The sequence below is a fragment of the Dama dama genome, chromosome 33, assembly GCF_033118175.1.
Source record: "Dama dama isolate Ldn47 chromosome 33, ASM3311817v1, whole genome shotgun sequence".
Lineage (NCBI taxonomy): Eukaryota > Metazoa > Chordata > Mammalia > Artiodactyla > Cervidae > Dama > Dama dama.
In genome coordinates this window covers 10484693-10497651 of record NC_083713.1, presented here as the reverse complement: position 1 = coordinate 10497651, position 12959 = coordinate 10484693, and the positions used below count along the sequence as shown (strand labels likewise).

Below are 12959 nucleotides of genomic sequence, written 5' to 3'. Positions count from 1 at the left end.
TTAGTAGCCAAAAATTCTGATTTATACATTTCTGGCCAAGTTACAAAACAAACTGTTTATGAATGGAATTGCGATTAATCTTAATAATGGCTAATATTTTGTATGCTAGGTACTGCTATAAATTCTTTCAACAAACTCTTTCTAGACGCTAGTACTATTGTTATCAATCTTATCTTACAAATGAGAGATTTGACTTGCAGTGAGTTGAGGGTCTTTCCCAAATCACACAGTTAGTAAATTGCAGAGTCAGGCTTCAGTTGTGGGGACTAAATCTAAGGAGCAACCCTGGCATTCTAAATCACATCTCTGTATCTGCTTCAATGTGCCTTGATTTACAGCTTTTGAAACTGATAAATTAAGTGGTGAGTTCACCAATTTCAAAGGGCACATTGGCATTTATTTACCATTTATTTGTTTTAATGTCCATAAATGTTAAGTATTGATAAACTTAGTTTAATTTAAAAACATTGAGTGGTCAGAACATCTAAAAATGGGACATTTTCACCTCTCCACTTTGAGACATAAAGCAAAGCAGACTACTCTTGTAGCTGTATATTTCAAGTCTCTGGACTTCTAAGTTAGACTGCTATTAAGTTAGAGAAGGAATTTGATGTCCATTTGCTTTTTAAATATTTCAGAAGGGTATTTGTGTACCTTCCTTGAATTGTCTCCTGAGAAGAAAGATCTACAACTCCTCCTTTAAAAAAAGGAAGGAAAAAAATTTCCCCCAAATATTTTTAAAGTCCTCAGAGTTTCTTTTTTTTTTTTTAAGTCCTCAGAGTTTCTTATAGCCCTAACAACTTCATTGCCCAGTGAGACACTTTACACACGGATCTTGTGAAAATTCTACTGTAATCAGACACCAATCATGTGATTACATTAACATAGTTCATTGTCCTTTTTGTCCTTTCACTAAATTTTAGGAGCATTTTGAAAACACTAATTCTGACCTTCCTCATAATTTTAGAGTATCCCATTTGGTATGAAGTCTGCTGTTGAAAGAGGATTATATGCTGTTTTCCATACATTTAGCCGTAAAACCTCAAGCTCAACGATCAATGTTTCAGACGAGGCAGGTTATGCTATTTTCCATCACGCTGCTCTACACAACAGAGTCCCAATCATATGTCAGCTGTGCAATGCCAACTTCAACGTCAATCAGAGACGCTTCATTATACTTAGCCAAGGTGCCATCAAGTTTTTATCTCTTAAAATGTTTTTCTTTTACTTGAGCATTACAAATGCATGTTGATTTTAACACAAGGTTAAAATTTAGTATTGGAGACTAGAGCAGAGTTGTTTCTGTTTTATTTATCTCAGAGGGGCTCCTTTTAGTTTTCCAAGTATCACCTGTTGCTCTCTTACAGAGTATTATTCATTTGTTTATTGTGTTTCCTTCATTGAATATAAGCTTCACGAAGGGCAAGGGTTTGGTTTCCTTTGTTTGCCATGGTACCCTAGGGCCCAGCAGAAAACCTGGCATGGTAGATGGTTGAGAAATACTTGTTGAATGAATGGCATGATGGTGAATTCAGGGTAGTGTTTGATAATCACTGACATAATTAATATACAGTGATGTACTATAGAAATTCTGAGAAAAGGGAGATAATTAGCAATCCTGACAGAACACCCTGTTCTTATCCCAGGTTCTTAACCAGGTAATAATTTCTTCATCCTACATAAACATTTGTAATAACAAAACATTCCTCTGTAATCATGATTTTAGGATTAATGACCCCTTTAAGGCTAACCTGGTTTAAACTTTAAAAAGCAAAATTTCCTGATTATTAGAATTACATACATATTTATATGTTCATTGGAATAAATTTAACCAGTATAAAAATAATAAAATTGAAAATGAAAGGAGAAGCCCTCCATAACTGAAGAGGGGAGATAAGGTCTGATGCAACAATATTGGCAATAAGAAATGGTGATTTTATATTTTAACATGTTGTCTTAAGAAGGTGTGTTAAATTTTCACACCAAAACAAAATGTGCTTCTTTAATCCTACTGAATGTTGAACAATTTCATACTCTGTCATTATAATTAAAATGTTTTGGCACTAAGATGCTTCTATTACTTAATTAAAATATTCAGTAGACAATAAACTTAGTTAAAATAGAGCAAAATCCAGTCAAAATGTAGTAGATGGCCTGTTATTTAAAGATGTATTTTAAGAGTTTTTGATGTTAAAAAAAAAAAGCTTTCATAATTAAAGTTTCTGTGCCATATTGTGACTACATAGATTTCCATTTGCTGAGAACTGAGTAGAGTCTGAAGTCTGGAAAATATCTAACTACTGGCAATGTCTATGTATTATGACTTCACCAACACAAAGCTGTCCCCTGTGAATTTTGGCCAGCCACATGGAAGGCAGGACTCCTGGGTCTGTCTGACGCCATATCAGGTGCATACCCATGCCTAGATAGCTTTGCCAAAAATTACACTCGGTCCTGTTTGATGTAATCCTGTCAACTGCATCTCAACATAGTCATTTTGTTCACCTTCATATGAGTCAATTTTGACTAATTTGGGAAACTGTTACATGTTAATAATCATACTTCTATATGTATTCCTTTTTAAAACAGAGTCATCAAAAGTAGACATGAAAAAAGAAAGAAATGGTAAGACTTAAGTAAAATATTTCAAATTTTTTAAAGTTCACTGCATATATTAAAACTTATAGTATATAATCTTCAAAATGCTGTCACATGAGGAGAACACAAAATGATCTTTCTATACAATTTGAAGTGTACATTTTTTCTACCTGTGATTATTTATTCATATTTTTTCAGTTTGGGCAGTAGTTCCTTTTTTAACCATGGAATTTGCAAATTATCTCTATGTGTTTTTAGAAAATAAGGCCCAAAATGGGTTTTATGCCCCCCTAAATGAGCAGTTAATATGATTTAGATATACTGCCAGCTAATGACAGTCACATTCTGTGCAGTCTGAGATTGCATCATTCTTGCTGAGGTGAGACTTTAACCCAAGTATTGTATACGCAGAAGTCAGAAAAAGTTTTAAAGGATACACCCTGTATGTATATATGTATGTATGTATGTATAGTATGACTATACCTTCATACTCTATATAAGATAATTCAAAGAGGGTTTATTTTTAAAGAAATCATTTGCAAAGACCTGAATTTTGTAAGGGGAAGAGTGATAGTCATTCAGTCGTGTCTGACTCTTTGCAACCGTATGGACTGTAGCTCACCAGGCTTCTCTATCCATTGGATTCTGCAGGCAAGAGTACTGGAGTGGGTTGCCATTGCCTTCTCCAGGGGATCTTCCCGACCCAGGGATCAAGTCTGGGTCTCCTGCATTGCAGACAGATTTTTTTCTCATCTGAGCCACCAGGGCAGCCTAGTGGAAGGGCAATGGTTACTGAAACCAGCCTCTTCCCGTTGATGGGAGAACAGCTAACCAGAGGTGACCAGAGAGGTTAGGGGTCCGGACCCCACCTCCTCCTCCTCCAGTCTCCCGCCAGGGCTCCCCACTGGCAGTTACCCACAAGAAGACAAAGGGCAGGGGTTGCAAAATCTGCAGAGGCCTGCAAAATCTGAAGAGAGCAAGAAGGGTGGTAGAGAGAGGTGAGTGGCCTGGGGTGTGGGGGGAAGGAAGCTTATCTACTGGCCCGTCTACACTGTAGGAATTTACAGCCGAGTAAGGCTTCCCTGGTAGCTCAGATGGTAAAGAATCTGCCTGCAATTCAGGAGACCTGGGTTTGATCCCTGGGTTGGGAAGATTTCCTGGAGAAGGAAATGGCTACTGACTCCAGTATTCTTGCCTGGAGAATCCCATGGGCAGAGGAGCCTGGTGGGTTACAGTCCACGGGGCCCCAAAGAATAGGACACGGCTGAGCAGCAAACACTTTGAGCAATGGTATACGTCTGGCATTCTTGCTCTATTTTTTAATTTTTCTTTCCTAAATATTACTTATGGCTACCTTGTATAATATTTATTTGTTTACTCTGACTCCCTGAATTGAATATAAGGTCTATAAAGGGCAAGGATTTGGTTTACTTTGCCATGGCATCCTAGAAGAAAGCCCGGCATAGTAGGTGGTCAGGAATGGTTATTGAGTGAACACATGATGGATGAAGGCAGGGAAGTATTTCACAATAACTGACATTATTAGTATAGAGTAATGGACTATAGAAGTTCAGGAAAGAGAGAGAGAGAGAAAGGTCCCAAGAAAGCGTCTGTTCTTTAGACCAGAGTGCTTTCTTTACCTGAGAGGGATTTCTTCAGACTGTATAATTCCCTCCAGAACGTCCCTGATTCGAGCATGACCGGGACAGTGTTTCTCAGTCCCAGCACTACTGACGCGGTGGGCTTGATGATTCTGTGATGTGAGGGCTGTCCTGCGCTCTGTGAGACGTTTAACAGCGTCCCTGGCCTCTACCCTCTGAATGCCCCTAGTGACCCACACTCCACCTGTGCCGACCAAAAATACCACCAGACATTGCTTATGTCGGCGGGGCGGTGGGGGGGGGGGGCATTTATCCCACTATCATGGGGTAAAATTTTCAAGTGTGTAGGAATCACATGTATCTTGTTAGATGCAGACTGACTCAGCGCCTGGGTGAGAGCCGAGATCCTGCACTCCCGTTAAACATGCTTTAATGGAGTAGGAGGGGGATGGAAGAGTATTATTCCTGCCCCTTGGTTGTGCTGAAATATTTTTTGGAAGAGGATAGAGAGGAGAAGGAAAAGATCTTGTGGAGGTTTCTGCTCCAGTAAGCTGTGGTTCTCTGTAATCTTCCTGCCCACCTCTCTAGTTTTAGAAGCAGCATTTCTGCCCGGTGACCTCACTTCTCTAATGGATCTGAGAAGAACTGTTCATTTTTCAGCTTGTTCAAGTTTCTCTTTGTTGTTAGGATGGATTGGGGAGTTTTAAGCTCCTTTCATGCTAGACCAGAAACTAGAAGACTAAGCAATAATTTTAAATAATTAGATTTGGCTCAGATGTTATGTATTATTAAAGGCTATGATATAGAACTTAGACTACTAAGACAGGCAGGAAGCCATTGCAATTTTCTGAGTTGGGAGAAAAACAGTGCTTCACTGAGGAAATCCCATTTTGGCTGAGGAATAAATAAGATTTAGGTAGACCCCAATCACAGAAGTATTGTTTGGGAGAAGGAAGCTTTCAGACAGCAGAAATAGCCCAGAGTGATCAGATAATTCATCATCTAAATCAAGGAGTTAGAAAATGAACGGGCATTATTAATTTTATGCTGGGCAACAGGCATAGACCAGTACTTTCCTGGGAGCCTGGAATGTGTGGTCAGTCACTGTATATTCAAGGAGCTACAAGAATGAAGAGAGCAAGGTGTGTATGTTGTGTTTCTGTCCATCTATCTTACCTCTCTCTCTTTCTTCCCTTCTTCCTTTCTTTTTCTTCTTGGAGGGGAGATGGTTCAGGTTAAGTTGGAGCTAGTGCATCCTTTTTTTGTACTCATGATCAAGTGGTCTCAGGAAGCCACTAAAGAGTTTTAAACAAGAGGTTAAAAGATCAGATTTACATTTTGAAAAGTGAATTGGGAAGGGCAAGAGCAAAGTGGGGATATCAGTTGAGGTTCTAGAGATACTTAGACTTGGTGATGTGAGTACATGCTCAGTCACTCAGTTGTGTCCAACTCTTTACAACATGGTGGACTGCAGCCCACCAGGCCCCTTTGTCCATGGGATTATCCCAGCAAGAATACTGGAGCGGGTTGCCATTTCTTATTTTAGCAGATCTTCCCAATCCAGGGATTGAACCCACGCCTCCTGCATTAGCAGGCAGACTTCTTACTACTGAGCCTCTTGGGAATCCCCCAGACTTAGTAATGACGGCTGGTTATGAAGATGAAATGAGAGGACTCGTCCAGGTTTCTGGTTTATAGAACTGGCTGGATGACAATATCCTTCATGAATTAGGGAGCAATGAAAGAGGATCAAGTTTGGAGGAAAAGATGGGAGTTCAATTTTGAATACGATAAGTTTGAAGTGGGGTGTGGAGATGCCTAGTGAGATAATAGACCCGGAGTTTGGAGAATAAATCAAATCTAGAGGCATAATCCTAGGAGTTATCAACTTATAGGTTGTAAATGAAGCCATTGAGGAGATAAAAGTCTTAAGGCTCATTTCGACATCAGGACAATGAAAAGGTCCCAAAGGAGACTGCACAATAAGTAGCCAGAGAGATTAGAGAAAAATAAGACGGTCTCATATCTCAAAAGCCAAGGGAAGAAACCATTTTAAAACTGAAGTGTTCAACTTACTGTTGAGAAGATAAGAATTGAAAAATACCCACTGGGATTTAGTGACATAGAGACCTTTTATGAGCATATATATTTTTTTAATTTTAAAGAATTTTATCATACTACAAAACATTTGAATAAAATGGAAAATAATTTAAACAAGAAATAGTTTATAACACTGATAAGACTATTTTACATATTGGCTTAATTTTTCAAATATTTAATATTTTGAGTGATATATTTATTCTTCGTAACTTATAAAGAAGTATTTATTTTTAATGGTCAGGTATCCCGAGTTAAAGAAATATAGAGTTGCCTAAATTAATCCTTTTAGTGCTCTTCTTAGAGCTTTTATATCACACAGAACTAAGCTCTGTGGTTGGACACGATTAATAAAAAGGCATGTTTTTTAGGAATGTTAGATCCTTGAGCACTGCAGTAATTGTCTATCCATTCTAGGTCCAACACCTCTACACCTGGCAGCACAAACTTGCTCCTTAGAAACAACCATCTGTCTGCTCTGTTTCAAAGCTGATTACACACTTTCTGAAAAAAGAGGCTGGATGCCGATTCACTTTGCTGCTTTCTATGACAATATCTGCATCATAATTGTTCTCTGCAGGAAGGATCCTAGTTTACTAGAAGCTGAGGCAACAGCTGAGTAAGTTGTAAAAATACAAATTTCTGCTTTCATGTCTTGCCCCAAACACTGACACTAGAAGGAACAGTTGTTATGACTGATTTGAAAGGCTATGTCAGGCTTACTTTGCTGCCTTTTCTGGTCACTATCTTCTTCTACCACTAATCTTTAGAATTTATAAAGATTGAACTTCTATTAACCTATACAAGTTTTCTGGAAAAATAAGGAGTAAGTCCTAGGAAGTTTTTCCTAACCTTTTCCCAAAGGGTGGTTCTACAGATTAGTTTATCAAGTTAACTACTTAGTGTCTTAGAAGAAACACGAAACAAGGGAAGGAGAAAGTTGTTCTAAATTGAGCCTTAGACAACCAGGAGGCCGCTCCAGACCAAGGTGGACAGACCATGGACAACAGGAGAAATATCTAGTGGTATCCAAGACTGAAAGACAACACGAAGAGGGAAAACAACTTTGCAATAGGGAAACAGCCCAAACAATGTTCTGTTTTACAATTTAGCTAACTCGCAACCTTCAGGGTGAAGGTAAACTTCTCCTGAGGGTACTTTTTTGGCCAGTAATCTAGCTACCAGGCTATTGTTTTGATTTAGGCAGAGTTTCAGGTATCTCTGAATCGTCAAATAACTTGTCCATTATTATTCACTGTAGAAATAAATCCTCCCTAGGTTGGGGCAGAGCTGTGTGTGGAGAAAGCTTTCTGGAAACCAGGATCTCTGGCTAATAGATTCTCTGGCAAATAGACTCTGGAAAGAGCCAAGAGAAGTGGAGATCTGAGCTCAGTTCTTAGTTCTGTCATATTTTGACAGTGTGTCTTTGAGCGCAAGTGGGGTAAAAGACTGGAAGCACTAAAAACATCAAACAATTGAAAATCAGAAGTTGAAGTAAGAAGCTATCTGTGACCATAAGGAAGAAGCAAAGGATTTGTAGAGAGGACAGTTACCAAGGTTGAGATCTGTGTGGAGCTCAATGAGAAGTGTGACATGTGTGACAGATTAGGAGGGTATGACGGGGACCTGAGCGATCAGGACACAGATGGTGGTTAGCATGGGTGTTGAAGTCACTGATGACAGAAAGCAGGCATATTGGCGAGGCAGCCAATACATGAGCTAGGATGGTGGAAGGGACCCGCTGCAGGAGGAGAGTGGCAGTGTGGGCCTGGAAAGGGTAATATAATCTGATAACCTATTTTTCAAGTGAGGGGATCAGAGCGATGGTGTTAGAAGTATCATAGAAGAAATCTTTATTCCTACCACTGAGTAGGAGAAAGAAAGGAACAGGAAGAGAACATTCTTGTTCAAATAGAAAAGGGAGAAAATGAAGAGATGTTTACTCATAAAGGACAAGTTTTCCCTGGGCCCAGGAAAAAGAGGATAGAGAGGCCTGGGCCAGCTGGATATTGGTGAGTTCAAGGACAGGCAGCAAGAGAAAGGGGTTTCATGAAGAGAAGAAGGCATGGGTGTAAGGAATAGAAAATTAATATCTGAGGCCATGTAATATGGTGAAAAAAGGAAAGGAGACTATGTATGAAGGCTGTGCTAATAAGCTGATTGTTGTGACTCTCATTCTTTTACGAACAATGAAGTAATCCAGTTTGCTTAAGGTCTCATTGTTAGTCAATAGATCTGATAGTATTGTCGAGGTTGCCGTGACAAAGATAGCCCCAAGTATCTGTATTTTTAAAAAGGATAAATGTAGCTCTTTTTCGTGAAGTCTAGGTTGGTGGTTGAATGCCGGGGTAACAGATTGGCAATATGAGAAACCCAGAGGTCCTGTTGTTGCTTCTTGTGTGGTTTCCCTATTCTGGTACAAAATGACCACTTCTGCTTTCATTATTATGCCTGCATTCTAGCCTTGAGAGAAAGAGAGAGGAAAAGTAATGGCACACTCCATTTCCCTCCAAGAAATCGCCAGGTAACTTCTACTAACACCACACAGGCCAAACTCAATCGTGTGGCCGTACCTCTTCACATGGGAAGCGAGGAAATGTGGCATTGGGCTGGCCTGTCTTGTGCCCAACAAAAAGACCTCCACTGTCTAAAAAGCAGATCCTGAGTTTTTGACAAAAACTGTCCGTTTCTGCCACACTGAGGAAGCTGGCATTTGAGAGGTGGACCTGAGTTGTAAAGAGATGGGTTGACACACTTTCTGAGCCTCAGTTTCATCATTTGTAAAATGGGCTGATAATACTTGCCTTGCTTCTTCACCTTCTTTCATAGACTTGTTGTGAGGAATCAGTGAGATGGCGTATTCTAAGAACTCTGTACAGGTTATATCAACTTCTGAACAGATTATAAGGCATGATAATTAAGCTGGGAGGGAGGGTGGGCAAACACTAAGGACAGCTAAGGCCAGGGAGGCAAATCTATTTACCTGTGGTATATACAGAAGAAGACTGTGTAAGGAAGAGAAGGTGACGTAGCAATCAGAGTTCCTCCAACAGCAGCTTGGATTTACAAAAAGTAACTCTGACACTAGATACGTGCTCAGTTATTAGGAGGTTTTCCTCTGATTTTAGGAATCAGTGTACGCCACTGCTCCTTGCTGCCACATCGGGGGCCCTGGACTCTATTCAATACCTGCTTTCTCTTGGTGCTAACTGGAGAAAAACAGATATTAAAGGAAATAACATCATTCATTTATCAGTGCTAACCTTTCACACAGAGGTGCTCAAGCATATAATAGAGTTAAATATTCCTGAACTCCCAGTTTGGAAAACATTGGTAGGTGAGTATGGAGTACATCCTCTCTTTATAAATAAATGTTCTTATCATTATTCAATTTAATTATTGATACTCACTCTGAAATAGAACAAATAAAGCATGTATCATATTTTGAGTTAAAACCAAAAATACAAAAATACTGAACTGTTTTTATTTTTGTATGTGAAAAGTTAGTTTTATTTCTAAATTAAAATAAAAGAATAATAACCCAGATGATAATTTATACAATTACATTTATTTTTACTTTTCCAACTTTCTCCAAAAGCAACTGTCCTCTGTTCCATCAAAAAAAAAAAAGAAGAAGAAGAAGAAATAGGAAATTAAAGAGTTTGAGTGGAAAATACAAGATTCATTCTCACCTCCTAATTTTAGAAACAGTTTCAGCAACCTTTCCTCATATTTTGATAATGTTGTATGAAAAAAATTCTATTTGAGCTTCCCTCCCCCCACTCAATTTTTATTTGATCTAGCCAGAAATACTATAAAGGTAAGAATTACTGGCCAACTGAATGTACACATCTAGTTTTACTCCCTCCTAAGTCCCAACTAAAATTACATGGAGATTAAATAGCAGCAAACAAGCACTGAAGAGAAAACCAGAGGCAGCAATAAAATGTTGAAAGGAGACAGGCAACTCCTAGGACCTAGCAGACCAGACAAATCCATTCCAAGCCAACTGCGGGAAACCTGGGAACATCTCACATTCGTGCTACAAATCCCCACTAGGCTGGCTGGAGAGCTTTCTGCAGAGGCTAACCAGGAAAGACCTACAGATCTAAAGAGGCAATTCTCTCCGACTAACTGGAAACTGGGAATCTAAACCAAGAGAAAAGCAAAGCTCATTCCAAAGATGACAGCAAAGGGAAGTCCCAGAATGGAAAGAATGTTCCCAGAAACCAGCAGGAAAATGTGGGAGCGATGACCAACAAGGACAGAGAAAACTAAGCAGATGAGATAAAACAAAGAAATTATCACCTCAGGTGATACCTACATATATGTTTATATATACTATCTATAGATACAGATAGAGAAATGAATGTGTATATATGTTATATCAGCCCAAGAGATACTGGATAGGGTTTTCAATGTTTATTTGTGTGCATATATATCACTGTATATCTTTTTCTTCTCTGATTGCTGAGGTTAATACTTCTAAAACTATGTTGAATAGTAGTGGTGAGAGTGGACACCCTTGTCTTGTTCCTGACTTTAGAGGAAATGCTTTCAATTTTTCACCATTGAGGATAATATTTGCTGTGACATTGTATATATGATGCGTGTCTATCTATGTAGATAGATAGACGTATATATCTATAGATATGTATATATAATATATATCTATCTAAATCTATATCTATATCTGGGCTTCCCTAGTGGCTCAGCTGGTAAAGAATCTGCCTGCAATGTGGGAGACCTGGGTTCAATGCCTGGGTTGGGAAGATCCCCTGGAGAAGGGAACAGCTACCCACTCCAGTATTCTGGCCTGGAGAATTCCATGGGCAGTAGAGTCCATGGGGTTGCAAAGAGTCAGACGTGACTAAATGACTTTCACTTACTTTCAAGTATATATCTGTATATCTACATCAGATATATAGATATGTGTGTGTGTGTATATATATATATATATATATATATATATATATACACTATCCATAGATATGTATATAGATATTATATATATCTATATATAAATAGTATAAATATACCCATATCTATAGATAGTATGTGTGTGTGTATATATATATAGGAGAAACTAAGAAGAGTATCTTGTTACTTTTGATAAAGGCTAACACATTTGAAATGCAGTGGTAAGTTGGATCATAGAAAAGAAGAAAATTCCAGAAAAACATCCGCTTCTGCTTCATTGACTATGCTAAAGCCTTTGACTGTGTGGATCACAACAAACTGTGGAAAATTCTTAACAAGATGGGGATACCAGACCACCTTACCTGCCTCCTGAGAAATCTGTATGCAGGTCAAGAAGCAACAGTTAGAACCAGACAGGAAACAACGGACTGGTTCCAAATTGGGAAAGGAGTACATCAAGGCTGTATATCGTCACCCTGCTTATTTAACTTATATGCAGAGTACATCATGCAAAACTCTGGGCTGGATGAAGCACTAGCTGGAATCAAGATTGAAAGGAGAAATATCAATAACCTCAGAAATGCAGATGACACCACCCTTATGGCAGAAAGTGAAGAGGAGCTAAAGAGCCTCTTGGTGAAAGTGAAAGAGGAGAGTGAGAAAGCTGGCTTAAAACGCAACGTTCAAAAAATGATGATCATGCATCTGGTCCCATCATGGCAAACGGATGGAAACAATGGAAACAGTGACAGACTATTTTCTTGGGTTCCAAAATCACTGCAGATGGTGACTGCAGCCATGAAATTAAAAGACGCTTGCTCCTTAGAAGAAAGCTATGACAAACCTAGACAGCATATTAAAAAGCTGAGACATTACTTTGCCAACAAAGGTCCATCTAGTCAAAGCTATGGTTTTTTCAGTACTCATGTATGGATGTGAGAGTTGGACTATAAAGAAAGCTGAGTGCTAAAGAATTGATGCTTTTGAACTGTGGTGTTGGAGAAGAACTCCTGAGAGTCCCTTAAACAGCAAGGAGATCAAACCAGTCGATCCTAAAGGAAATCAGTCCTGAATATTCATTGGAGGGACCGATGCTGAAGCTCAAGCTCCAGTACTTTTGCCACCTGATGCAAAGAACTGACTCACTGAAAAAAAGACCCTGATGCTGGGAAAGATTGAAGGCAGGAAGAGAAGGGGACGGCAGAGGATGAGATGGTTGGATGGCATCACTGACTCGATGGACAGGAGTTTGAGCAAGCTCTGGGAGTTGGTGATGGACAAGTAAGCCTGGTGTGCTGCAGTCCATGGGGTCACAAAAAGTCAGACATAACTGAGCGAATGAACTGAAGACATTCTGACCCCTAACAGTAATAGCCTAATGGTACAAAAAATTCTTGACAACCATTCCTTCTACAGCCATTGTTGGGAAGTCCTGATAATGATGTGAACACAGCAATAACCATGAACGTCTGGCCACTGCTTCATTGCTTCGTGCTCTATAATTGCTCTCTCTCACCACACTGGCCATTTCCACTGTCAGTAAAAGAAGTAGCATTTATTAGAACTTTCCAGGATTAGCTCTTGGAGTTAATTTTACACTTGATCTTAGCCAAAAGGCCAAGAAGCTATTGGAGTTAATTTTAAAATTAATTTTAAAATAATTTAATCTGAATTTAATTTAATGTCAACTTTAAAAGAGAATACCACGGAGTCAACTACCTAGGTAGGAGCTGGGACTAGATT

At 39.0% G+C, this 12959-nt stretch overlaps 1 protein-coding gene across 1 annotated transcript in view; it reads left to right on the top strand.

Annotated features, from left to right (window-relative positions):
* The window catches only part of ANKAR (ankyrin and armadillo repeat containing), a 57389-nt gene that overhangs the window by 17680 nt on the left and 26750 nt on the right, over nt 1-12959 (top strand). The window contains exons 8-10 of the mRNA XM_061135787.1: nt 968-1187; nt 6714-6915; nt 9425-9633. Of these exons, the coding sequence (XP_060991770.1) occupies nt 968-1187; nt 6714-6915; nt 9425-9633 (631 nt within the window). The remainder of the gene's footprint in view (nt 1-967; nt 1188-6713; nt 6916-9424; nt 9634-12959) is intronic.